This window comes from Leopardus geoffroyi, chromosome A3 (assembly GCF_018350155.1).
Source record: "Leopardus geoffroyi isolate Oge1 chromosome A3, O.geoffroyi_Oge1_pat1.0, whole genome shotgun sequence".
NCBI classification, from domain to species: domain Eukaryota; kingdom Metazoa; phylum Chordata; class Mammalia; order Carnivora; family Felidae; genus Leopardus; species Leopardus geoffroyi.
Window position 1 is genome coordinate 1,714,897 of NC_059336.1, and position 25,180 is coordinate 1,740,076.

Consider the following 25,180-nt stretch of genomic DNA (forward strand, 5'->3'; position numbering starts at 1 on the left):
CGTCTCCCCCGTCAGACACCTGCCTCCCCCGACAGCCACGGGCCGCTCCTGTTAGACCCCTGCCTCCCCCGTCAGACCCCTATCTCCCCCATCAGACACCCGGTGCCCCTGTCAGACACCGGCCTCCCCCGCGAGGCACCGGCTGCCCCCATCAGACACCCCCCCCCCCCACCCCGGTCAGGCACCGGCCACCCCCATCAGAGACCTGTTTCCCTGCTCAGCCACCCACCTCCCTCTTCAGACACCAGCCACCCCCATCAGACATCTGCCTCCCCCGACAGCCACGCCCCCCCCCCCCCCCCCCCCCGTGACACCTGGCACTCCTGTCAGACACCGGCCTCCCCCGTCAGGCACTGGCTTCCCCGGTCAGACATCTGCCTCCCTCTTCAGACACTGCCGCCCCGTCCAACTGATGGCTGTCTGCATCAGAGACCTGCCTCCCCCATCAGACACCCGCTGCCTCTATCAGGCACTGGCTTCCCCGGTCAGACATCTGCCTGCCTCCCTCTTCAGACACTGGCTGCCCATCAGACACCATCGCCCCGTCCAACTGACGTCAGCAGTCTGCATCAGAGATCCACCTCCCCCACCAGACACCAGCCTCCCCCGTCAGACACCTGCCGCCCCCAACGGCCATGGGCCGCTCCTGCCGGACAGACACTTGCCTCCCTCATCAGACACCAGCTAGCTGGGTCAGACGCCTGTCTCCCCTGTCAGACAGACACCCGCCTCCCCCGGCAGTTACCCACCGCCCCTCCCCCATGACCAGGTGCTGGTCCCCTGGGTCCGAACACAGAGAGAAACTGCCCTGTTAGGGTGGTTTTGAAGAACCAGTTTATTCATACATTACACCAAATCATAAGCAATTTATATGCGCCAAACTCCCGACCGGAAAAAACTGAACTGATAGGATGTTTTTCAGAAAATGTACCGTGCTCACAAATAAGACGAATTTGACCTGTTCCGTTACTAGAAATGAAGTAACAGCGCAACAAATCGAGAGGGGAACAGAAACATCTTCCTCCTGTGCAGCTCTGAACAGACGCCCGCACTCAGACCACCTGTTCCCGCAAACACCGGCGGCCCTGAGGCTTGGGCCCTCGCAGCCCAGCGGTCCTGAGGCTGCCCCCCCCCCCACCCCCGGAACCTTCCAGCAGCCCAGGTCCCCACTAGCCAGTGGCTGCACGGCAAACTCTAACGGGGGTGAGGTTCCGCGTGCCGCCGTGTTCACGTGCACTTCTGGACGCCGCGGGCGTCTCTCAGGTCCGAGACCTGCTGTGGCTCGGGGACAATTGGGAGGAAGAATGAGCATCACGTTCCGAGCGTCCTTTGCATCGTCACTGGCCTTCTGTGGAAGGAGTCATAAAAAACAAAGCACCATCGACCACACTGCACGAACAACTCACTTTAGCCTAAGCTTTGCAAACATGTTACAGAAGAGAAGATGTAATAGGTTTAATGATACAGAACTGCTGGCACCACCTCTTCCCCACAACAGCACACAAAAACGGACGAGACATTAAATAAACATTCCGTTATTAATCAGTAAATATATTAATACCCCAAATCATGTATAAATTAGGAAATAAATGTACAAACTATTTCACAAAGTGCTTTTTAAAATATATACACAACATTCAAGAAATTCTTAATGTAAGACATTTCAGATTGAAGTTCTGGGATAAGTGTAAGTGTCCTTTCCTTTCAAAAAGTAGTAATACAGCACTTAAAAAAACACACACACATAAAAGGCATATTCGCAGATTGGCAAGGAATAAAAATGAAACCACTTTCACAGTTATCTAAAATGTGTAACGTTTTCAGTGGGAAATTTTAGTTCCCGATGGAGTTTGCAAGTCAGTTCTATGAAAACTGTCAGGAAAGAACAGGACAAAATCGAGGGAGACACCTCCCTAAATGAAATTACTCATGTCTGTGTCATTTAGCAACTACGAACTCTCTTTCAGTAATTTAATAGAGTACGTATCTTTAAGCCCTTACCAGCGTTAAGAGTTTTTAAAACCCATATGCCTATAAAATAGACACTCCTATCCCAATGTACGTGTGATTCTGTCCCCACAGAAGAGGGGAAAATATGCTAGAACAGGACTGGTACTCATCTGGGGCAATCTTTAATCTGCACCTCCGTTCTTCATCTGTAAAATGGGAGCAGTAATTGCCTCCGTATTTCCCAGTGTGGACTGTCACGATTCATTCAAGCAACAAAACAAAAGAAAACAAAACAAAAACAGCATAAAATGCCTTGTAAACTGTAAGCCATTCAACACCTCCGGATGAAGGACTATTGTAGACTTTTAAAACGCGAAACTTATCAATTTAAAAACACCATCGTCAGTAGACCTGGTGTGTAAAGAATTGGATATTTTTTTGCATTTTCTTGGTTGTTCTTGGAAGTGTGTCAGCATTTATCCAAATATGTTTTTAAAGTATTCACATGGATACTATTATCCAGGTAAAAGCTGACAGAATGTTTGTATTACTAATTAGTGAAACAGAAGGTTTCCTTTTACTATGCTTTTCCAAGTGAGCTGTGTATAATGCTTGAGAGCTTAAATGGGATTTGATGTTCTAGGAATGTAAAATTTACTCAAATTTCCCTATATGAATCCTTTTCCTTGGGAAGAACACAGTCAAATTTGTGGGGTTCTTTTTGAAAATAAGGTGTGAATTTCAGATATCTCTAAAAGAAAAGGAACACTTGCTTAGAGAGCTGGATAAGCAGGTCCTGGAAGAAAAGAATATAAAAGAAAATACTTGCCAACCGTTTGGAAATTTTGGTATAAATATTTTAAATTCTCAATTCAGAACAGGGCAATATCAAATATCCAAATCCCAGAACTGACCGTCAGATAAATAAGGGCCAAGGCCAGTCATTTTAAAGAACTACCCTCTTTCCTTCCCTGGGTCAGGCTAATCGTACGTTTATCTGGAATATACTCGTTGATCCCTCTTTACTCTTTATACAAAAACATAAAACATTTTGGATAAACACAATTGGCGAGAGACACAGGGAGCGCACGAGCCTGGCAAGGGCTATTCGCAGCCTCCCCAAACGAAGCACGTTTATACTTTCCGCTGCGTACCAGAAACTGACCCAAAACACAGAAGATGCCCTCCCCCGCCATCGAGGCACAGGGAGAGGCTGCCACCCAGGGGCTGTGCGCGCGTGTCCAGCTGCGGTGTGGCCAGTGAAAGACAAGTTTACAACCCACATGACGACAACTGCGTGAGGAGGAGCAGACCCGAGGCCTGCTTGTGTGAACACACGGACTATGGCATCTGGTAGATGTGTCCCATTGCTGGGCACAGAATACTCTGGTGACAACAGGACCCCTAAAGCTAGCTAGAAACATCAAGGGGGAGGGGGACAAAAGAGACAACCTCCCCGTCGTATGGACGTACAATACTATACACAGCACCGGATATGTCACACCATCAAAGCGCCGTCTCTCGCCAGCGGTGCACCCTTGGCATCGTACCCAGATGAAACGTGCACGCTTCACATGCAGACGCTGCGTGGGGCGGAGGGGCAGTCAAGAGGTCAGAGTTCACCAGAACTGCCACCGGCCCAACCATCCCCAGGGGACATGCCACCACAAGGCTCTACCAAGAACGCTTGTCCCTTACTGCTGGTAATTTCCATACTGGCCCTGTAAGAGACCGAGACACGTGTTACACTTCCGTAGTTGAGACAGACCTCCCACCCCGCACCCCGCAGCCCACACCCAGGACTAGGGACGGAAGCAGGGATGGGAAGCAGGCAAGCAAACAGCTCTCTGCCTAGATCTCGGGCGGGCAACACGATCGCTGGCTTTCTGAAGGCCGTCCATCCAAGCCTGCGGCCAATGATTTAGATCAGAGGGTCAGCGAGGCTCACCCTTACCAGCTGCCCCCCAGTAAGACCCCCCCAAGGGGCCAAGCTCCCACAGGTGACTGGTCAGCAGCAGGGCTGGCTGCAAACTTGGGCTGGGACCCAGACGCAGAGCCACTCGGCCAGCCGTGTCTGACTGAGTGAGGGTATGCTATGCGTACAGTAATTCGCAAAAGCCTTAGCGGATCAGAGAATTCACATTCTGGAAGAGACCCTGGCAGCCAATTCCTTCCTCTCCTTATTCCTCACGACCGTAAGAGAAACCTTTGTCACGTTTCCACAGACACGACGGATCTGCGCGTCTGAAGGCATCCCCAAATCTTGCCTGCTCATAGCCATAAGGCCGCTGCTGCTGGGCGGACGGGCCCGTCTGAGATGCCCTGTAGCTTCCGTACTGCTGGCCTTGTCCTTGCTGGTACCCGGAGTACTGTGAGGCGGCTCCCTGGGCAGGCCCTGTGAGGACACACACCCGAGCCATGAGAACGACCCAACGCCCACCCCAGCCCTCCGGAAGTGTGCCACACCGCTGGATCCAGCGGTGGAAGCTCAGCCGAGTGCTCAAGCAAGGCTGCCGGCGGCTCCCGCGCGGCCCCCCCGGCCGGGGCTAGCGGGCTGCTCCCCGGCGCACCTGCACCAGCTTCCCGGCAGCAGCGTGTCCGCCAGGGTGGTCGCCACAAACCCACGAGTTAAGCACCACAGCAGCTGTTGAAGACTCGCGTGCGAGAGGAAGGAGGTAGGCGTTCCCGTGGAAACTAAGGCAAAAGCTTTGGAAAGAACCGGTAAAGGCCAAGGGGGCACCTGGGTGGCTCAGTCCGTTACGCGCCAACTTCGGCTCGGGTCACGATCTCTCAGTTCGTGAGTTTGAACCCTGAGTCAGGCTCTGTGCTTTCAGCAGGGAGCCCGCTTTGGATCTTCTGTCTCTGCCCCTCTCCCCCCTTGCGTGTGCTCTCTCTCTCAAAGACAAACCCTTAACAAAAAAATAGATTTTAAGGCCAAATAATTTTTCAAAAAATTGTTATTTAGTCAGTCGTGGCTATAAAAGGTTGAACAACAATCTTGAACTGGGGCTTACCTTCCTCACCGTGTGCCACGGTCACCTGTGAGCTCAGGAAGACACCTCACGCAAGGGCCCCGCCTGGCAGGTGATCCTGAGGTGCAGCGAAGGCCGAGTCCCGCGGCCTGGACGGGTTCCCTCAGGGAGGCACACGGTTTATGGAGGGGACGGGGCCCAGCTCTGGCTGGATGAGCGAGTGGGGGCTCCTGACTACAGTAAACGAAGACATTTTGGTACAGACAGATGGAGGTTTTATAAAGACTCGCAGACTCACTCTTAAGGAGATAATCACCCACTCGTTCAGGTGGCGAGGCCGGCTTTCACTGTATTTTATCTCATTGTATGTATTTATTTATTTAAATGTTTATTTTTGAGAGAGACAGAGCGTGAGCAGGGGAGGGCCAGAGAGACAAGGAGACACAGGATCTGAAGCAGGCTCCAGGCTCCGAGCTGTCAGCACAGAGCCCGACACGGGGCTCGAACTCACGAACTGCAAGATCATGACCTAAGCCGAAGTCGGACGCCCAACCAACGCAGCTACCCAGGTGCCCCTCGCGGTGTATTTTAAACACTGACGGTTTGCCGGGCCATCACGTGGTGGCCATGTCAGGCAGCGGTCCTCCTGTGACAGCAGCACCTGGGCTCTGGGGAGGGTGACCCACATGCGCCTCGGGAACAGGCGGGGACCCTGGGAGAGCGTCGTGCGGTCTCGGGCTCTTGGCAGACATGACCCGCAGGCAAGAGGCCAGGCCTGCCCTGTTTCAGGTGTACCTGCCTCAGGGGCCGAGGCCCAGAGAGGGCTGGGCGGATGGGCGGGCTATGCTCCCGGCAGGACGCTCTGCTGTGCCGGACGGCCTGACCTCGGGGAGACTCCGCTGACCTCCAGTGGACGGGGTGTCTCCCCTTTGTGGCTGCTGCAGCTCAAAAAGCCCACGTTTCTGTCCGACGGGCCTGGAGACCAATGCTTGCCGGCGGGCTCCAAGGCAGAGCGCCCCACCCGGGCCCCTTCGCCGTCTGGGGAACGCTCGTGGGGCGAGCAAAAGCTGACGAACGGGCGAGCCCCTCCAGGAGCTGCTGTGGGACTGACCCACACGTGGAGAGGCTCAGAGGATGCCCACGTGCCCCTGGCTCTCAGTCCCTAACAACGTTCTCTCGTCAGGGAACCAGAGCTCCCGTGAGACCTGGCTACGTCTAGGGCTAGTGCAGGGAGAGCATCGCGGTCCCAGAGAATAAGGAAATGCTCAGAAACAAAAGGACGGGGACATGTCAAAGGGACTGGAAGAGCTCCCACGAGGCAAACTGGACACGCTGAACAAAACAGAGAAGTACTGGAATACAACCCAGCGTATAAAACTAATATCCACAGACACATACTAATAAATGATTAGAAGCGGAGTGAGCCTTATAGAGGAACTCCAAACAGTCTACGGTAGACAATCCCCCCCTTGAGTACGGGCTGGACTCAGGGGCTTGCTTCCAATGATTGGGGGAAGGAGAGGAAGATGGGACAGCTCGATGGCGGGGGCACCGGGTGGATGCCTCTAACCAAGCGACCACACCCAGCATCAGAGGCACATCACGTTGATGTGGGATGAGAAGGGTCTTTCGCCCCTGCGAGCTTTCCAAATCCCACAGCCCACGGTCATCCTGAGAAAAAGCTCAGACAAAGCCGACCAAGGCTGTCCAACAAAGCACCCGTCCAGTCTCCCTCACGACTGTCAAGGTCCAGAAAGACCGGGATTTCCGAGACTCTGTCCCAGCCTAAGGAGCCGTGAGACTCAATGTCCTGTGGGACCCCAGAGGGGTCCCGGGACAGAATAGGATACTGGGGGAAACCCCGTGAGATCTGGATAAGCCGGGAGTTCCGTCCACAGCAACGCGCCAGCGGAGTTTCTTAGTCGTGACGATCACGCTGTGCTCGGACGAGGTGAACAAGAGAGGAACTCTGTGCACTAGCCACACAGCTTCGCTGGAAATCTAAAACCATTCCAAAAGGGGGGCGCCTGGGAGGCTCAGCCGGTTGAGCGTCAGCCTTCGGCTCAGGTCGTGATCTCACGGATCATGGGTCCGAGCCCCACATGGGGCTCTCTGCTGACAGCGTGGAGCCTGCTTTGGATCCCACGTTCCCCTCGTTCTCTGCCCCTCCCCGCTTGCGCTCTCTCTCTCAGAAATAAATAAAACATTAAAACACAGGTAAAACTATTCCCGAATGAGCGCACTAAGTGTCACTGAACGAACAGCAGCGTTACCGCGTGTGGGGCCCGGGTGGGAAGGCGTGCCCTCCCCCCGACCCCCTTACCGTAGCCCGGCTGCTGCCCGGGATAGCTCTGCTGGTTGGGGTACTGCTGCTGGTACCCGGCCTGCTGCTGGGCTGCGCCCTGCTGGTACCCCGCCTGCTGCTGGCTGTACTGCGAGTTCCCTGTGGGGGGAAGGAGACACGCGGTTCATTCCCAGGGACAAAGGCAGCCCTTCCTGCCACTCAGGACGTGGACGCCTCGGAAAACCCTGGGCCACCTCGACTACCTCGGAATCTTCTCTTTCCCACAAATCTTTTACGACATTTTCTCTTCTTGTTTTAGAAGATTACGAATAAACACCCAAAACGAAAGTGAACCGAAAGCAAAGGTTAATGCAAGTGTTTTGGGTCGAACCGTGTCCCCCCGAAAGGTACGCTGGAGTCCTTACCCACACACCTGTGCACGTGGTCTTATCAGGAATTAGGGCCTCTGCAGATGTGATCAGTGAGGGGCAGGCTGGCTGGACTAAAATGAGCCCTAATCCAATGACGGGTGCTGTCGTAAGAGGGAGTGTGGACACAGACGCAGGGAGAGCCACGTGCTGACAGCAGCGTGGAGTGACATGCCTACAAGCAAGGACACCCAGGACGGCCGGAGCCACCGCAAGCGGGGACAGAGGCCGGGGACACACCCCGCGTCGGCTCTCGGACCCCTGGCCCGTTTCGGCAGCACCTGGTCACGGCGGCCCTGGGCCACCACGACAGCCAGAGGCGGTGAGTCGGGACAGTCCATCCCGGCAGCCGCTCAGCTGTGGTGCCGGTCGTGGGAAGGACAAAGCACGAGGACTCGCACAGGCAACTGAAAGGACCGCTGCCGACGCAGCCACACGGCGGCCAGTGGGGGAGGAAACGGAGAAACTCTAACGGTCTTGGGCGGAGAATCAGTACCGGTCAGTGAGCCTTCGGAATGTTCTACACACGTCCCCCTCCCTTGCTGTCTCTTCTCACCGGTAAGGTGTGTGGGACGGGGCCGCGGGCCAGAGTGGGTCCCAAGCAGGCTACACGGACTACCTCACGTGCTTCCCATGACACTGGGAGGGGGACACCACCACACCCCCATTTCACACACGGGGCGCAGAGAAGGGAGATTCAGAGACGGTCGGTCCTGTGGCTGATGGGGGACGCTGAGGTGAGCGGCAGCTCTAAGGCTGTGTCTCCCCACGGCTCGGAAGGAGCCCTGATGTTTCCAGACACCTTCAGCGTGGAGGCGCACGTCCGTGGTGCTGGCTCAGATCCACATTGGGTTTTTCCTTTGACGTTAGGAAATCAGTGCCACAGAGCATTTTTTTTAAGGCAAATATATACCTGTATATATGTATATTTTTTTAACGTTTTTTTATTTATTCTTGAGACAGAGAGAGAGCGTGAACAGGGGAGGGGCAGAGAGAGAGGGAGACAGAATCTGAAACAGGCTCCAGGCTCCGAACTGTCAGCACAGAGCCCGACGTGGGGCTCAAACTCACGGACCACGAGATCATGAGCTGAGCTGAACTCGGATGCTCAACCGACTGAGCCACCCAGGCACCCCAATATACCTATATATTTTTAAACATTTATTTATTTAAGTAATCTACGCCCGACGTGGGGCTCGAAGTCACAGCCCCGAGATCATGAGCTGCATGCTCCCCCGACCGAGCCGGCCTGTATGTTTTTATCTTCACGTTGGTAAAGTCCAAGCACGATTTCAGATTCACTTTTTCTGTTTTTCAGGGAAAATGCCTTAACTCTCATTTTCAAGATCTCACCAGGCAGTGTCCACGCTAAAAGCCTCATTGCAGAAGGAAGCTTGCAGTGAGAAAAGTGAGGGTCCCAGTGAGCGCCTCGCCGGACGTGGGCCGAGAGTTAGATGGAAATCTTCCTAGAGCCTTCCCGCCAGAGGGTCTCCAGAGCTGCCCGTTCAGATTCAGGCTGGAGACGAAATTCCATTCACGGGTCTCCGAACGCTTTTATAAAAAATCCAGCATAAGCGTGGTTCTGTCGTGTTCTTTTGAGTTAGGGCTTCGCTCTTCAAAACCACGCAGAGTGTGCAGCCTTCGTAGTGCGTTCGGTCCTGAGTCTGCAGCGGGGGCTCAGGAGACCCCGGCCCTCACTCGCCAGCGACACCTGCCAGCAGACGAATGGCTGGCCCAGAGAGGATGTGGCAGCCCCCACCTACCCGTGGGGACCCCGCTCCAAGACCCCCATGGACGCCCGAAGGCGTGGGGGCGCCAAGCTCCACACACCCCAAGCGTTTTCCTCGACACACACCCCAAGTGCGGTTTATGAACTCGGCACAATGGGAGATTAACGGTAATGATGAAACAGACCTAGCGTCAGGGAGGGGATCCTCTGCTTCCCTCGGGGGGCCCCGTCACTGAGACGGCAGGGAGACTGTGGGTGGGGGGAGGGAGGGACTACTGTAGTTGCCTGTTCTTTTCTTTATAAGCAAAACATGTCCCAGAAAGAAGAAAATAGAGGCCAGATTATGAAAACCCGTAATTGTCGAATCCTTTTTTCTACTTTATTTTCCCAATTAAAAGTAAGTTTTCCTTTTCTAGGAGCCGTAAAATACAAGTATTTAAAAACCAGATCCTGGTGGCGTATTTTTCTAAGCAGCAGCTTTCCCGAGAGCCAATTCACCCCGCGAGGGCGTAAAACTGTCCGCGGGGACGTCAACAGCAGCCACCAAAGCAGCGTGCTCCAATCCCAGGGCGAGTCCCCCCTACAGGGGCCCTGCAAACCCACCGCATCTGCTCTGACAGCTCCTTCCCCGAGGCCAGCAGGCTGGACAGCCACGGGTGGGCAGCCACAGGGCAGATGCAGGGCAGGACGTGGGGCGGGACGTGGCAGGCTCCACCTCGCCTCGCTCACCCTGGAAGCACATCTGAGACACGGCGGGTCCTCCTCAGGGCTTGAAGTTTTTGCTCAGTCTGCGTACCTCAGCCTCACAGCCCCTTCTTACTGGATGGTAACGGAGGAGCTCACTCACAGGCTATCTGGCTGCGGCCTGGCACCCAGTAGGTGTGTCACAAACGTTAGCAGGGACGCCTCTGGGAAGCACACATCCGCCCTCCCACGCCCGGAAAACCTTCCCTCCACCGGAGTCAAGCCCAGTAGGAAAGGGGCCTGGCTGAGCGTCGTGGACACAAAACCACCACCAGGAACCAGTGACCCATCAGCTCAGTGACGCAGTCTATAAAAACTACGGAGCAGGGGCGCCTGGGTGGCTCAGTCGGTCAAGCGTCCGACCTCGGCTCAGGTCATGATCTCGCAGTCCCTGAGTTCGAGCCCCACGTCAGGCTCTGTGCTGACAGCTCGGAGCCCGGAGCCTGCTTCCGATTCTGTCTCCCTCTCTCTGACCCTCCCCTACTCATGCTCTCTGTCTCAAAAATAAATAAACATTAAAAACAACAACAACAAAAGCCAGGAGCAAGGGTGTACCTCGGGGACACGCATGGGCCACTCCGGGTCTCCTCGGGGCAAGACCCTGAGGACACCCAGGATAACAGCGCCATGACCATGGGACCAGGGGTGCGATGGGTCTGGACGGCCACAGGGTTGGGCTGCTTTGATCTTCGGAGATAGTCAGTAACGTTTAATATCTGTAAATTTACCTTCCGCACAGGCAGATACGTTCGCGAGATCCACAAATGTGAACACGAAGCCAGCCCACCTTCAAGAGGTTCAGGGAAAAAGCCACCCGCAGGCTGCCCGGTCGCCACCCGGTCCCCTCGCAGCCACTTCCATCGGTGTCCTGACCGTCTTTCCAGAGTTTGTCCGTGGGGTGTGTGTGCACGTGCCAACACGTACCGTGTTCCGCAGAAGGCGCCACCCCAGACACCCTGGTCCTCAGCACCCGGCACCACCCGGATTTTCCACCACGGCAGCCACAGAGGCTTTGCTCCTTTAACAGACACTGTTTAACACACACACGGACCGGTCACAGGGCCACAGACCCTGGCTCTGTCTGCTCTCCGCCACTGCCAAGGCTTCCGTGGACTGCTCGGCGGGGGCCCTGATGGCGCCGTGTCCACCTGGCTCGGCCGGCCCCACATCCCCTCATCCCGCTTGGCCTGGAACCAGCCCTCTGCACGTTAGCGCCCTCTCATTCTATGGGACCACCCGGGGCTCCTGTCCCGTGCCACCTCCTGTGAACCCCAGGACCAGCCGCCGCACCCCACAAGACTCCCCATCACACTGTGGAATAATGTAATGACTGGAAGACTCTTAATTTTGGCTTCAACCTACCCCCTCATTGCTTCCACTCGGTGCCCTCCGCCTGCTCGGGGCCACGGGCCACTCACGCACATCCAGTCTCCTCAGAGCAGAACACCGCCTGCCTCTCACACCACACCCGGCACTGCCACCCACCGTGGGGTGACCTGGGCCCTGTGACACAAGTACGGGTAGTGCCGGGTCGAGGTCCAGTTAACGAGACGGAACGAAACGCTTCCAGATTCAGGAGGAAACCATTCCGTCTGCCACACCTGCCTTAAAAAAAGTGACCGTTTTAGCAAACGTCCCGCGGATTATGGGAGGCGAGAACGCGTGAGCCAAACCTAAGGGTATATAAATGTGCGCTTCGAAGTTCCAAAGGCTGAGCGGCACATCCTGAACTTGTCTTTGGAGCAGTCGTTTCTGCCGGAAGGTTCTTTCCTGAGCACTCTCACCGGGACGCCGCAGAGCTGGCGGTGAGCAGAGGGCCCTCCCAGTGGAGAGGGCTGAGCGCCGGCGTCCCGGGAGGCGGAAGGAGGGCCCACGGCCGCGGCCTCTGCGGACAGGCCCCAGTGCTGGCGGAGGAGCGAGTGCAGGGATGAGCCCCAGGTGGCCCTGGGAGCTCACCTCTTCCCGGCAGGCGGAGACCCAGCGGCGCAGACACCTGAGTGCGCCAAACTCGACTTTTTACGCGTCGAGTTGTTTCTATAATGGCCCAAACACGCAGAGTTTTAGCCGTGTAGAGCCCACCAGATGGCGTACCCTGTGAAGTGTCACCAGCAGCTGCTGCCTGGAGGCAGGTCAGTGCTCCACAGCTGTCGGCCCCTGGCCCGGAGCTGTGCTGCTGGGCACAGGAACCCTCACCCCGGGACCCCCGTCTGCAGCGTGGCCTCTGGCCGCGGCCTCTTGGGTCTCCCGCTGCGAGGGGCTCCCCCTCCAGCACCCTGTCCAAGCGCCTCCCGGCGAGGCTGCGTGGGCGCGACTGCCCGGCGTGGGCCCATCTGTTCCCCCGTCAGCCCGCGATCCCTCCACCCTCCCGTACCCGTGCCAGTGACAGCGACACGGGCCGGCCACCACGGTCAGGAGCCCGCAGAGCTGTCGCTGGGCCTGCGTGCGTCTTGGAAACGTCCAAGGTGAGGGGCATGTGGTGCGCCCCGAGAACGCTCACTCACACCCGCCTTCAACTGGAAGTGAAGAGAAGCAGCTGAGCTTCCGCTGCAGAACAGCGCTTGGGGCGACCGTGTGGATGAGGAGACCGCCTCGGTGGTCTCGAGTGGCGAGTTTACTGTGGTCGTAACGGAAGGCACGACCAAGCGCGACACAGGAACCACCTGAGTCGTGGTGAGGAGGCAGGATAAAGGTGTTGCCCACAGGGCGCGTGCGTGGCTCAGCCAGCTAAGCGTGCGGCTCAGGTTGGGGAGTTCGAGCCCTGCGTCAGGTCCGCTGCTGTCAGCGCAGAGCCTGCTTTGGATCCTGTCTCCCCCCCTCTCTCGGCCCCTCCCCCATTCTCTCTCTCTCTCAAAAATAAACAAACATTAAAACACATTTTTAAAAAAAAAGCGTCACCCTTTCCCCATCAATGGCCAACACTCAATCACTTGACTGGTTCGTAAAAACAACGGGGAACATGAAGTTGTCCATAAATAATTTTACTTCAAGGTGGTTGGGATGTTTTGTTCTCTTGTTCTACACCCATCATCAGGTTTCAGATCCAGCCAGGGGTGATGGCCAGGTCACGGCACCTGCTTTGGGAACAGGCGGGGCACCTGCCGGGGTAGGGGTGAGGACCTGCCTGGCTGTGTGATGCACAGGCACGGGCCATCACGGGGCCTGGGGAGCCAGACTCGCCAGGACAAGAAGGCTGGGTCTGAGCCGTGTTCGCAAGCAACACCCAAACGTGGGGACAGGGGGAATCGCTGCGGGGAAGTCCTTCCAACTGGGCGATTCTCCCGTATTCTCCACATGTCCTCTAATCTCCTACCGCTGTAACTAAGAAACAAGATCGCGCCACAGAAGACAGAATGCAGTTCTTCAAAAAATTAAACACAGAATTACCGGACCACCCCTAATTCTACTTCTGGGTATAAATGCAAAGGAAACGAAAGCAAGGACTCGAAGAGACATCTGCACGCTGACGTTCACAGCAGCGTTATTCACGACAGCTGAGAGACAGAGACAACTCAAAAGTGTCCATCGATCAGGGCACCTGGGGGGTCAGTCGGTTAAGTGGCTGATTTCGGCCCAGGTCACGATCTCACCATCCGTGGGTTCGAGTCCCGCCTCGGGCTCTGGGCTGACAGCTCAGAGCCTGGAGCCCGCTTGGGATTCTGTGTCTCCCTCACTCTCCGCCCCTCCCCCACTCACGTCGTGTCTTTCTCTCCCTCTCTCTCTCAAAAATAGATGTAAAAAAATTTTAAAACATCGACCGTGAAATGGACGAACAAGTTGCTGTGCCCACACACTAGAAAACGATTCCGCCTTTAAAAGGAAGGACGCTCCGATAGCTGCTAACACACGTATGAACCCTGAGGACATTATGCTGACCGAAGTGAGCCAGTCACAGAAGGACAAGTGCTGTATGATCCTGCATGATGGACGCAGTCACACGCAGAGACAGAAAGTGGGCGCCGGGGGCTGGGGGCAGGAGATGGGAACCAGTGTCTGATGGGGGCAGAAAATCAGTCCGGAAGACGAACGAGCTCGGGGACGGACGGTCGGGACGCCGCCCAATGTAAATGTGCTGAACGTCACTGAACTACGCTCAGAAATGGTTCAAGCAGTAAATACCGTTGTGTTTTTAGCTTAATTCTTTTAAAAAGCCACTGTAAACACCCGACTTGCAAACTGCCTGTTTCATGGTTTATCTGTGTTTCCTTCCCCAGGGGCCCTGCTACGAAACCTCACGCTGTCTCCCTTCTGATGTCCTGACCGGGAAGCCTAGGCTACAAACGGGCTGATGTCCCAGTGCCCCGTGGCCTCGGGGTCTCGCAAGGGCAGCGAGGCACCTTCACTCTACAGGGGCCCCATCTGAGAGGTTAACGTGCAAATTTCTTCCTCGTTGTGTTTGGTGACATCACATTGGTGGCTGGAAGTCAGTGAGTGGGAGTATCCACAGCAGGACAATGGGTGCGTGCTGCTACTTGGCTCTGTGTTGTCAGAGTCTGCTTCTAGAACATCACCGCCTCACCCCACCTCTGCGGACAGCTCCCAGCCCAAGCTGCACTTGATCTGGCCAGCAGGTGTTTCAAGAAACGCCCAGGCCAAACCCAAGGAAGCCGCGCACCCCATGTGCATTACCTGCCTGGCTCGGGAGGGACACAGGGTGCCCGGACCCCCCGACCGAGTCGGGAACTCTTAAGGGAGCCCGTCTGAGCTCCCCCTGCACAGATGGTAGGGTCTGTGCCCCCACAACTCCAGAGCGGCCACTCCAACCACCCCGCCCGCGTCATGAGCGCAGCGTACCCTTGAGTACCCAGCGTCATGAGGCCACAGGTACCCTTGGCCTCACAGAGCGCGGCGCCACCCGGCATAGCGCGTGTCTGAGGCGTGGGCCCCGCGCAGCTTACCGCCCTCGTAGTAGTGCTGCGTGGACTCCTCGAAGGACCGGTCGTAGCTCTGCTCCGTGTACGACTGCTGGTAGGCGTAGTCTCCGTGTCCTGCGGGAAAACCCACATGGACCACGGTCAGTGGGGGGTCCAGGCCGCCTGGGCTCGGGGTTCAGTCGTGAACTGAACGGGCAACACGTCGGGTCAGGAGTGCCCGGAGTCAGGCCCGATCCGTCTTTTTCCCGCAGGTTAAGTCTGTGAAGCAGCTTCCCGCCACCTCCTGGCCTCCGTTCCCTTGAGACGCAGGCAGCCACCCTGCTTGGGGGTGAGCGTGAGGAGTCCGTCTGTCACAGTTTACAGAGAGGAGACCGTGTACTCAGTGCCCGACACGTGACAAGGCCCGGAGGCCCCTCATCCCGGGCACCGTGAGCCCTCAGGAGGCCTTGTGGCATGTGGCAGCAACACAGCTCGCCCTGCCCTGGCCTCAGCCGCCTCCCTACCACCGACCCCATGCATGCTCCGTGCCCAGGGTCCTTCCCCCTGCAAATCCCACTAATCCTAGGTGACCACTTTCCACACCACCTCCACAGATCCTGAGACTGTTTAAACGTGACCAAAAGGCGGCACCAAGGGAAAAGAATCCGCAGAAACTGAGCAGCAGATACAAACCGCCGCCTTCGGAAGGCATTTCATAAGGGCTCCCGTGTCCACCTTCCAAAACAATTACGTGCCCTGACTCAGGGGACGGCACATCTCAGCCTCAACCCCCTGCTGCCGTTTGGGAAGGGAGAGAGGAGCCTCAAGTAGGTGAGTGGCTGTGGCCTGAACTGGAAGCTTCTCTCAGCAGAGACCAGACGTGCCCTCACGCCTGTTCCCAAAGGCACTCGGGCGAGGGGGACTCCGGGTGCCCTGCCGGCAGAGGCCGGGGGCGACCGGAGCACGGCAGTGGGCAGCCACCCCACGGCCGGTGCCGGGGCGGGCGCGGGCCTCACCGTCAGGGTAGTACTGCTGGCTCATGGGCTCCGAGGCGGCCTGGCCGTGTCCGTACTGCTCGCCTCCGTAGTACTCCTCCTGGCCCAGGTACTGCTGGGACGAGCCTGGGGGCAGGACGGTAACTCAGCAACGGTTCTCCCGTGACGTGACAGCCTCCTCAACGGCCTGGTCGGGACCCCCTGCATCCAGCCCCCAGTCCCCGGGACCACACTTACAAACCTGACCGCCCCGGCGCCTGCTGCGGACCCTGCGCCTGACTTAACCCCCTACAGCCCCTCAAGCCCGTCCACCTCCAGGAGCGGCACCGGCCCTGGTCCTTCCCTATTTCGTCAGCCCCGCGAGGCTCCGGACCATCCACGATCCTTGCTCAATACTAAAGAACTAAAGCCTCACGCCCCCCAGCTTCCCAGGCAGAAAGACGCGGTGCGGGCATTACCTTGCTGGGAGGGCCGGTAGGGCGCCAGGGGCCGCTGCCCCATCATGCTGCTCCCCTGCCCGCTCTGGCCCATCATGGCGATGGACGACTGGCCCTGGTAGTGCTGGCTCCCGCCCTGCGCCGAGTTGTAGTGGGACGAGGCCGCCTGCTGGTGCATCATGGACACTGGGCGACACGACAGACCCGAATAACCCCGAGAAGCTCCCCAGGCGGGCGTCCTCACCCTCACCCCAGACTCCGGCCGCATCCCTGTCTGACTCCAGCTCCCGGGCCACCTCCACGCACAGAGAAACACGAGTCCTGTCCTGTCATCCCTCGTCTCCTAGGCTGGTTGCGAAGGAGCCATGCCCGTGCCTCCGGATGCTCAGGCCTGTGCCCTCTGGCCTGTCCAGTCGTGCCGCCCCCGCTCAGAGCCCGCTAGAGCAGCACTGCCCAGGAGGACGGGAAGTGAGCCATGCCACGACAGTAAAACAAACAGGTGAGATCTATTTCAGTAATATATCTTGGCTCGATATGTCTAGAATATCCTCATCTTGGGGCACCTGGGTGGCTCAGTTAAGTGTCTGACTGTTGATTTCGGCTCGGATCATGATCTCACCGTTTGTAGGTCCGAGCCCTGTGTCGGGCTCTGCGCTGACAGCGTGGAGCCTGCTTAGCTTTCTCTCTTTCTCTGCCCCTCCCCTGCTTGCTCATTCTCTCTCTCTCAAAAAAAAAAAAAAAAAAAAAAAAGGTGCCTGGATGGCTCAGTTGGTTGAGCATCTGACTGGCTCAGGTCGTGATCTCACGGTTTGTGAATTTGGGCCCTGCGTCGGGCTCTGCTCCCCCACCCCCATCCCTCCCCCTGCTCATGCTCTCTCCCTCCCAAAAAAGCCAGACATTACAAGACGTAAAAGTAAACTAGGGAGAGGGCTCATGATCTCCCTGTCCGTACCAAGCCTCTGAAATTCAGTGTCTGACACTCTGGGACAGCTCGATGGGGACCCGACGTTTCCCAGTGCTTGGCACCCCACTCCCAGCCCACGGGGCTCCCTCGGCCCAGCGTCTGTGGCCCTGCTCGCTGCCCACTTCTGCGCTCTGGCCACACCGCCCCCGACCCCGCGTGAGCCTGGTCCCGTCCTCAGATAGGGCACGGACCGCCCCTCGGCACGGCCTCGCCTGATGCTCCCGCGGGGACTGGTGGAAACCCCCTCTCCACAGAGCCAGACCTTACGTGGTCTGTTCCCACGGCCCCCACCCCTTCAGAAGCCTCACAGGACCGCGTGCACGGTCTGCACATATTTCGAAGGGTCACGGGGGCCGGCGGGGTGTCCCAGGGCCGAGCAGGGCGGTACCTGGGTTGGACTGCATGTTGATGTTGGCCCGGGACACATAGTTGCCGATGGCGCCCTGGCCCTGCAGGGGCACGCTCTGCGAGGCGGGTCCCGAGTGGCTGTAGCCGGGCCCCGTGCCGTGGCCACTGCCCGACATACTCATGGAGGTGGTGGGCAGCGTGCTCTGTGCCGTCTGCTGCATGGACACGTGGTTCGGACCTGCCAGGAGCACAGGGAGGGGGCCTTAAACCCACCAGGGACCGCGTCTGATGGCAGGCCTGGCCCTGCCGCCAGACACCCCACGTTTCCTTCGAGCGATCGCGTGGAGGGAGGCCAGCGCGTGGTTGGCAGCGCCACCGATTAAGGAAACAAACCGAGCGCAGGAATCGCACGTTCGCTGTGATGGTGACGGTTCCCGGTGGCTAGAGATCTAGCTCTTGATCCGGAGATGACCTTTTTGGTCTTGTTTAAAAAACCCACCCGGAACCCCACGTGTGGATGTGAAGTCAAAGCAGAGCAGGGGACCTGAAGCGCTTTATCCCCTTTGCATGTTACCCCTGCGCACGCGCACCCGGGCACAGCGGCGCCCCCGCAGCCGGGGCCTCTGGGAGGAGGGATGCCCCACGCTCAGCTCTGCAGGGCACGGGGTGCTCTGCCGAGACAGCCAGGCACCGGGGAGCCCGAGGCGGTGACCCTGTCGCCAGTGCTCCGGGTACTCACCGTTGCCGATCTGGCCCTGCATGAGGGAGGACGGGGGCAGGCCCGTGCCAATGGCATCACTGAGGCTGCCCTGGGAGTGCAGGCCCTGGCTGGAGCCGCTCTGGGACAGCGCTCCGGGGCCCAGGTTCATGTTCTGGGTGGGCGGCTGCAGGCGACAAGAAAGTAACGGGAGGCTGGTTAACCCAGAGACGAAGCACCCGAAGCCCTCCAGGGACTCGGCGGTTCGAGAGAGCTACCTCGACGGCTCACGGCCACCTGGCAGATGTCTGTGACTGACTGCCACTCACACACGTGATCGGTGACTGCGGACTACGAGGCCCAAACACCTCAGGCCAGGAGACGGTACACCGAGCATTCTTGTGAGCGTTCAGACCTTAAGCGAGTACCAAGCTAACCAGCACATACCGGAGGTTCAAAGATGGGCCCTCCTCACTGGGGATGCAAGGGACCACCTCACCGGTCCACCACACTGCCCCTGCCCCTGCCCCCTGGCCTCAGCTGGCCAGGATTCGCTGTGTCCCTCATCCACACCACCCCATGCCCCGGGGCCTTTGCACAGACTGCCCTGTGCCCTAGCCCTGGCCCTCTCATTGCTCCTGCCGTGCGTGTGCCCTGCACCGCAGCAAACCCAACCGTGATCAGGATATAGAAGGCGACGGGACGCACGAGGGACCCCTGCACCCTCACCTCCCGGATCCAGACCAAACAGCAGCTCCGAAGGTTCGGAGGCAGATGCTGTCTACACCTGGCCAAGAAAATGAAGTTCCCCGCAGGATCCACTGCCGTCTCCAGAGCGAGGAATCCCGATTTCATAGGCCAATCAATGTCCGTTTAACAATTTCGTCGGCAAGACACCCTGGCACCTATGACATCACTTTCCAGGGCACCAGGGGGCATCGCGTGTGTGCCAGAACGTCCCTGCCCACCACGGTCTACACGGGCCGGTCCTTCTCGCAGCTCTGCCTTCCGGTCCACCTGCGGGAGGCGGCCACTGCTGGACCTTGCCTTTGCAGCAATTATTTGATTTGGGGAAAATGGATTTTAAAAAGTTAAGCAGAAAACAAAGTATGTAGGGGCGCCTGGGTGGCGCAGTCGGTTAAGCGTCCGACTTCAGCTCAGGTCACGATCTCGCGGTCCGTGAGTTCGAGCCCCGCGTCGGGCTCTGGGCTGATGGCTCAGAGCCTGGAGCCTGTTTCCGATTCTGTGTCTCCCTCTCTCTCTGCCCCTCCCCCGTTCATGCTCTGTCTCTCTCTGTCCCAAAAATAAATAAACGTTGAAAAAAAAATTAAAAAAAAAAAAAAAAAAGAAAAGAAAACAAAGTATGTTGACACTTAAAACCTTCACTGCACCGGCAGAATCTCACAGTTCCGTTGCTGAATCGGAGCGCCATTTATTCCCGGGCAGCGTCTTCAGACTCGCTCGGAAGGGCTCACGATAAAGAGCGAGAACCCCCGCACCACCTCCTGTTCCCCGCGGAGACCTGCCGCCCATCGTTTCTAGGTTTGCTTCCTCAGGGTCACCTCCCTTTGCTACAGAAACTGATGTCACGATTCTGACCGGTCCGCTTCCGACTCGGGCCGACTGGCCTCCTGCCCCCTTTGCGGGCTCCTGTCTGTTCCTTGGCTACTCCACGTAACACGCTCCGACGGCTGCTCCCCGGATCGCACCGGGCAACTGCACTGGGTGAGGGTGGCCCACCGTCCCCCCCTGCCCCCCGCGGGCACTCACGGCGGGCAGCAGGGACTGCATGTTCTGGTTAGAATCCGCGATCGTGGCCAGGTAGACCAGGTTCCGGTGCAGGATCTGCTGGTACCTGCAGGGGAGGGGCACACAGTGAGGCAGCGCCCGCGGGCCAGTCGGAAGAAGCGAAGTCCACCCGGGACAGCCTCGCAGCCGGGCCCCAGGGGGACACTGACCTTCGGGGACGGGGCACGCGACATAGCGCTCTGTGCTCTAGCACAGAGCCGGGCAGGGAACAGGACCCGGCCTGAGTCGTGAGCGGGATCCTGTCTGACGAAAACATGCTGAAAGGCCCCGAGGCGGTGGCCCGAGGGCCCGCGCGCCACCAGGTCTGTTCAGAGTGGTGGGAGGAGGCAGAAGACTGAGGGAGACACCGGAGCGGGAGCGGACGCCAGAGGACAAGCCCTCCTCCATCTGACCGTGACACGCGGCGGACTTGATCTCTCTGCCCCCTGGACGGGGCAAACAGGCCGGGAGGACGTGGGGAAGCCCCCAGGCGCGTGGCGGCCGCTCACACACGCCAGGCCTCCGGTGGCTCTGACAGCCCCGGGGGTCACACGAGGTCCCGCCCGGGGGCGCTCATCGTCCGCTGGTGTGTCCGCCAGCAGCCCCCTCCGCCCACCCTTCACTTCCCTCCACGTCGTCTCCCCCTCCTCGGGGAGCGCCCCGGGGTGGGGGGACGAGGCCGTCCTCTGAGGGTGACCTCCGCAGCCCGACGGCCACTTACTGGGTGCACTCGGCCGTCTTGCCCTTGCTCTGGTAGTCCAGGATACACTGGATCAGGTGGTGGTTCTCGTCCAGCATCTGAAGGGGAAGCAGATGGGAACAGGGACACAGATGTGTCTCCGGCGCCCGGCTGGAGGGTCACGGGGCGGAGCTGGAGTCGCTCCATTAGGTGCGTGACAGTAACCGTCACCCGCGTGCAGGCGTTCTACGCGCGGAACTGCCACTCGCGCGCATCGCAACGCTCGGCAGGACCGAATACTCTCCACGTCCCTGTGCTAAGCATGTGGCCCTCCATGTGCCAGGGTCAACCCCCTGCCCCCCCTCCCACCAGACCCAGGGGCGGGTCCCAGGACCTCTCACCCGGCAGAGGAAGACCCACAGCCACCGGCTCACCATTTTCTAGGGCCCGTGACCACAGCGCATCTGTCCAGCTAGGGTGGGCCCAGAGTCTACGTTAGGGATGCTGGGCCGCCGGGTCTCTGTCTGGAGAGGCCAGGCAGGCAGTCCCGCCCGGGCGAGGCAGCTCGCAGCCCTGCGGGGCACCACAAAGGCCTACCACAGCCAGCTTTCCAGGACGGCCACGTCGGGGGCAGCGCCCGGGAGAGTCCGGGGAGACCCGGGAGGAGGCGATGGAAGGAAGCACAAGGGGGAGGAGGGCCTAGTGGGAGCAGGGAGGGGTGAGCCGGTGGGGAGGGGAGGGCAGGGCAATGTGCACGGGGCAGTGCCCACCAAGGTGAGCCCTCCTCCAGCCAGCTGTGAAGAGAAGATCCCGGCTTATTCACCACCCGTGCCCGTGAGCACCCTCTGGAAGGAGGGGCAGGACCGCGCCCAAGGCCAACGCTGCTTTCCAGGGAAAGGTCTTTACTCAGAAACTCGGGCCGAAAGAAGGCTCTGAGACTTTTGTCCTCAACGACTACCGGTCACCACGGTGCGGGCTCTCCTGGGAGGGCTCAGCGCCACAGGCCCCTGAGCCAGAGGAGGCGCCCCCTGCTCGCCACCGCCCAGAAGGCAGCTCACCTTCCTCCCTGCGCAACGTGGGCTCCTCCCTGCACTCTGACCACGGAGTCCTCCTCCAGAGCTCGGGGCCCGAGCCCGTCCACGGAGGGGAGGCCAAGGCGGCACAAAGGGCCTGACTGGGCCACGCTGCAAGGCCGAGTCTGCCCCGCGGCCCTGCAGCCCTGCTAGGCGACCGTCCCCCAGCCTCTGCGACCTCGGGGTCGGTCTCTCCTGCTCGGTCTTAGTTTACAGCTCTGTCCTGTCTACCCTCCGCCGTTTTCTCCCACGTGGGGGCAGTGGAGGCAGGCACTGCGGGCCCAGGAGCCGCCAGGGGGCTTGCTGAGGGCAGGTGGCGGTGGCTGGGCCCACCCCGAGGGCAATCGGGACTCGGCGTCCAGGTTGATTAAGGTAAACGACTAGAATGACCTTCCTCTCCCTCTGAGAGCCACCCCTCTACGGCTTCAGCTTCCTGCCTGAAACTGCCGGGCAGGGATTCTCTCCCAAGGACACACGCCGCAGAGCTGAAGTGCTATCAGGAGGTCCGTTTTAGCATCATCCTTTTTTTTTTTTTTTTTTTTTTAAATTGACTTCTTTTGAGACAGGCAGTGACGGAGAGAATACCCCAAGAAAGCTACGTGCTGACAGCGCAGAGCCCGACGCAGAACCCGATGCGGAACTTGAGCTGATGAACTGGGAGATCGTGACCTGAGCCGAAACCAAGAGTCGGAGGCTTAGCCAACTGAGCCGCCCAGGCGCCCCACCACATCGTCCTTAACGTTCCAAAAGGGACAGAAGCTAAAGAGTCAAGGCCAGCAACACTTCAGCGGACCGTAGCGTAAGCAGCCATCGCGAACAGTTCGCAGTTTTCCTGCGCACGAGGAAATGTACCGTAAGGGAATCGAGGAAAAGGACACGAAATGGAGCACCATCTCAGTTAAGTTACGAACACTTGGGAAAAAAGGCCAGGCCAGAGTGGGTGACAGATGGCGGGCGGACTGGAGGCCCCTGACCTCTAAACCCTAATGACCCGGTGAGCAAGGGACGTGAGCAGAGCTGAGACAGCAGTGCCAGAGTTCTAGAACCGGAGAGCAGATCCTGGGGTGCCGGATGTGACACAGCCACACCGGGAGCCCAGAGACCAGGAAGCCGGAGGCCCCAGGACCTTCCCCACTGCTCACCGGTAGGCTGGGAGGCGGAGAAGGGGGGGCGAGGCAGAGGGGTAGCACCAGGGCACCGGAGGCAGGGGCGCACCCCCCAGTGTCACCACAGACCAACCCGCCCCGGGCCCTGGCCCTGAGCAAGAGTACTCCCGGGAAGCCCGCCACCTGGAAAGATCTGGACGATCTAGACGATCTAGACAAGCTGAGGCCAGCTGCAGACGCCGAACCTGGGGGAGACGAAGACCATGCAAAAAGGAAGCTTAGAAAAACGAAAGGAGAGAAAAGCGCAACTGTTACTCATGCCCCCAAAGACAAGAAAACCGTATTCGTTAAAATATTCTTTTATGTTTATTTTTGAAAGACAGAGACAAAGCACGAGCAGGGGAGGGGCAGAGAGAGGGAGACAGAATCCGAAGCAGGCTCCAGGCTCTGAGCTGTCAGCACAGAATCCGACGTGGGGCTCAACCTCACAGACTGCAAAATCACGACCTGAGCCGAAGTCGGACGCTCAACCGACTGAGCCCCCCGGGTGCCCCAAAAGACTGTACTCGTTGATAAAAGATGCCACTAAACAAAGCCAAAAGAGCTCTAGAATATTTCTGTATTGACCGGAGCAAACAACAATTAACGCAAGGTTGGAACATAAAGTTGAGAAAAACTCCTAGAAAGCAAATTAAAAACACCAAGGTAGAAAACAGAAAAGATACCAAAATTAGAAAAATGATCTCACTGGCAAGAAGCAACTCTTCGAGGACTTCCAGAAAAAACACACAGGGAGAAAAATCATCTAAAAATTTGTTCAAAGTATTTTCTCAGAATTGAAGGATGTGAATTTCCATATCAGAAGGTTCTCCAAGGGGCCAACTTGCCAAAAACATGAAGGACAACACAGAGATCCTAAAAATGAACCAACCGAAAAACTACGGCAGTGAATTTCTCCAGACAGGCCAGAAGTTGGTGGACAGTGGAGAACAACTACCTGATCCCGAGAGAGGCTTCCTGAGGCGGGGCGACCGGATCCCGAGTGAGGCTGAAGAGGGATGACCAGATCCGGAGACTTCCTGAGGAGGGACGACCAGATCCCGAGTGAGGCTTCCTAAGGAGGGGTGACCGGATCCCGAGTGAGGCTTCCCGAGGAGGGACGACCAGATCCGAAGACTTCCTGAGGAGGGATGACCAGATCCAAGTGAGACTTTCTGAAGGGGGATGATTGGATCCTGAGGGGAGACTTCCTGAGGAGGGACGACCAGATCCGGAGTGAGACTTTCTGCGGAGAGATGATCAGATCCTGAGGGGAGACTTCCTGAGGAGGGACGACCGGATCCCGAGTGAGACTTTCTGAGGAGAAATGACTGGATCCTGAGGGAAGACTTCCTGAGGAGGGACGACCAGATCCCGAGGCTTCCTGAGGAGGGACGACCAGATCCTGAGTGAGACTTTCTGAGGAGAGATGATCGGATCCTGAGGGAAGACTTCCTGAGGCGGGGCGACCGGATCCCGAGTGAGGCAGAAGAGGGATGACCAGATCCGGAGACTTTCTGAGGAGGGACGACCAGATCCCGAGTGAGGCTTCCTGAGGAGGGACGACCGGATCCCGAGTGAGAGTTTCTGAAGGGGGATGATTGGATCCTGAGGGGAGACTTCCTGAGGAGGGACGACCGGATCCTGAGGCTTCCTGAGGAGGGATGACCAGATCCGGAGACTTCCTGAGGCGGGGCGACCGGATCCCGAGTGAGACTTTCTGAGGAGAGATGATCGGATCCTGAGGGAAGACTTCCTGAGGCGGGGCGATCGGATCCTGAGTGAGGCAGAAGAGGGATGACCAGATCCGGAGACTTTCTGAGGAGGGACGACCGGATCCCGAGTGAGAGTTTCTGAGGAGAGATGATTGGATCCTGAGGGGAGACTTCCTGAGGAGGGACCACCAGATCCGGAGTGAGACTTTCTGCGGAGAGATGATCAGATCCTGAGGGGAGACTTCCTGAGGAGGGACGACCGGATCCCGAGTGAGACTTTCTGAGGAGAAATGACTGGATCCTGAGGGAAGACTTCCTGAGGAGGGACGACCAGATCCCGAGGCTTCCTGAGGAGGGATGACCAGATCCGGAGACTTCCTGA

The 25,180-nt window shown here is 58.2% G+C and overlaps 1 protein-coding gene across 7 annotated transcripts in view; it reads right to left on the minus strand.

The window, feature by feature from the left end:
- Nucleotides 1-811: 811 nt before the first annotated feature.
- SS18L1 (SS18L1 subunit of BAF chromatin remodeling complex) overlaps nt 812-25,180 on the minus strand; it is a 30,443-nt gene continuing 6,074 nt past the window's right edge. For 2 of the 7 annotated variants that reach the window (XM_045444043.1, XM_045444044.1), the window contains 11 exons: nt 20,908-20,984; nt 20,357-20,446; nt 20,169-20,253; nt 18,441-18,585; nt 17,742-17,939; nt 16,411-16,575; nt 15,974-16,078; nt 15,003-15,092; nt 7,246-7,365; nt 4,218-4,345; nt 812-3,671 (listed from right to left, as the gene is read on the minus strand). In XM_045444043.1, coding sequence (XP_045299999.1) covers nt 3,645-3,671; nt 4,218-4,345; nt 7,246-7,365; nt 15,003-15,092; nt 15,974-16,078; nt 16,411-16,575; nt 17,742-17,939; nt 18,441-18,585; nt 20,169-20,253; nt 20,357-20,446; nt 20,908-20,984 — 1,230 coding nt within the window. In that variant the 3' untranslated portion in view covers nt 812-3,644. Of the gene's footprint in view, nt 3,672-4,217; nt 4,346-7,245; nt 7,366-11,211; nt 12,768-15,002; nt 15,093-15,973; nt 16,079-16,410; nt 16,576-17,741; nt 17,940-18,440; nt 18,586-20,168; nt 20,254-20,356; nt 20,451-20,907; nt 20,985-21,299; nt 23,444-25,180 lie in introns of those variants that run through there. The other 5 variants (XM_045444048.1, XM_045444045.1, XM_045444047.1 and 2 more) reach the window with 4 other exon arrangements.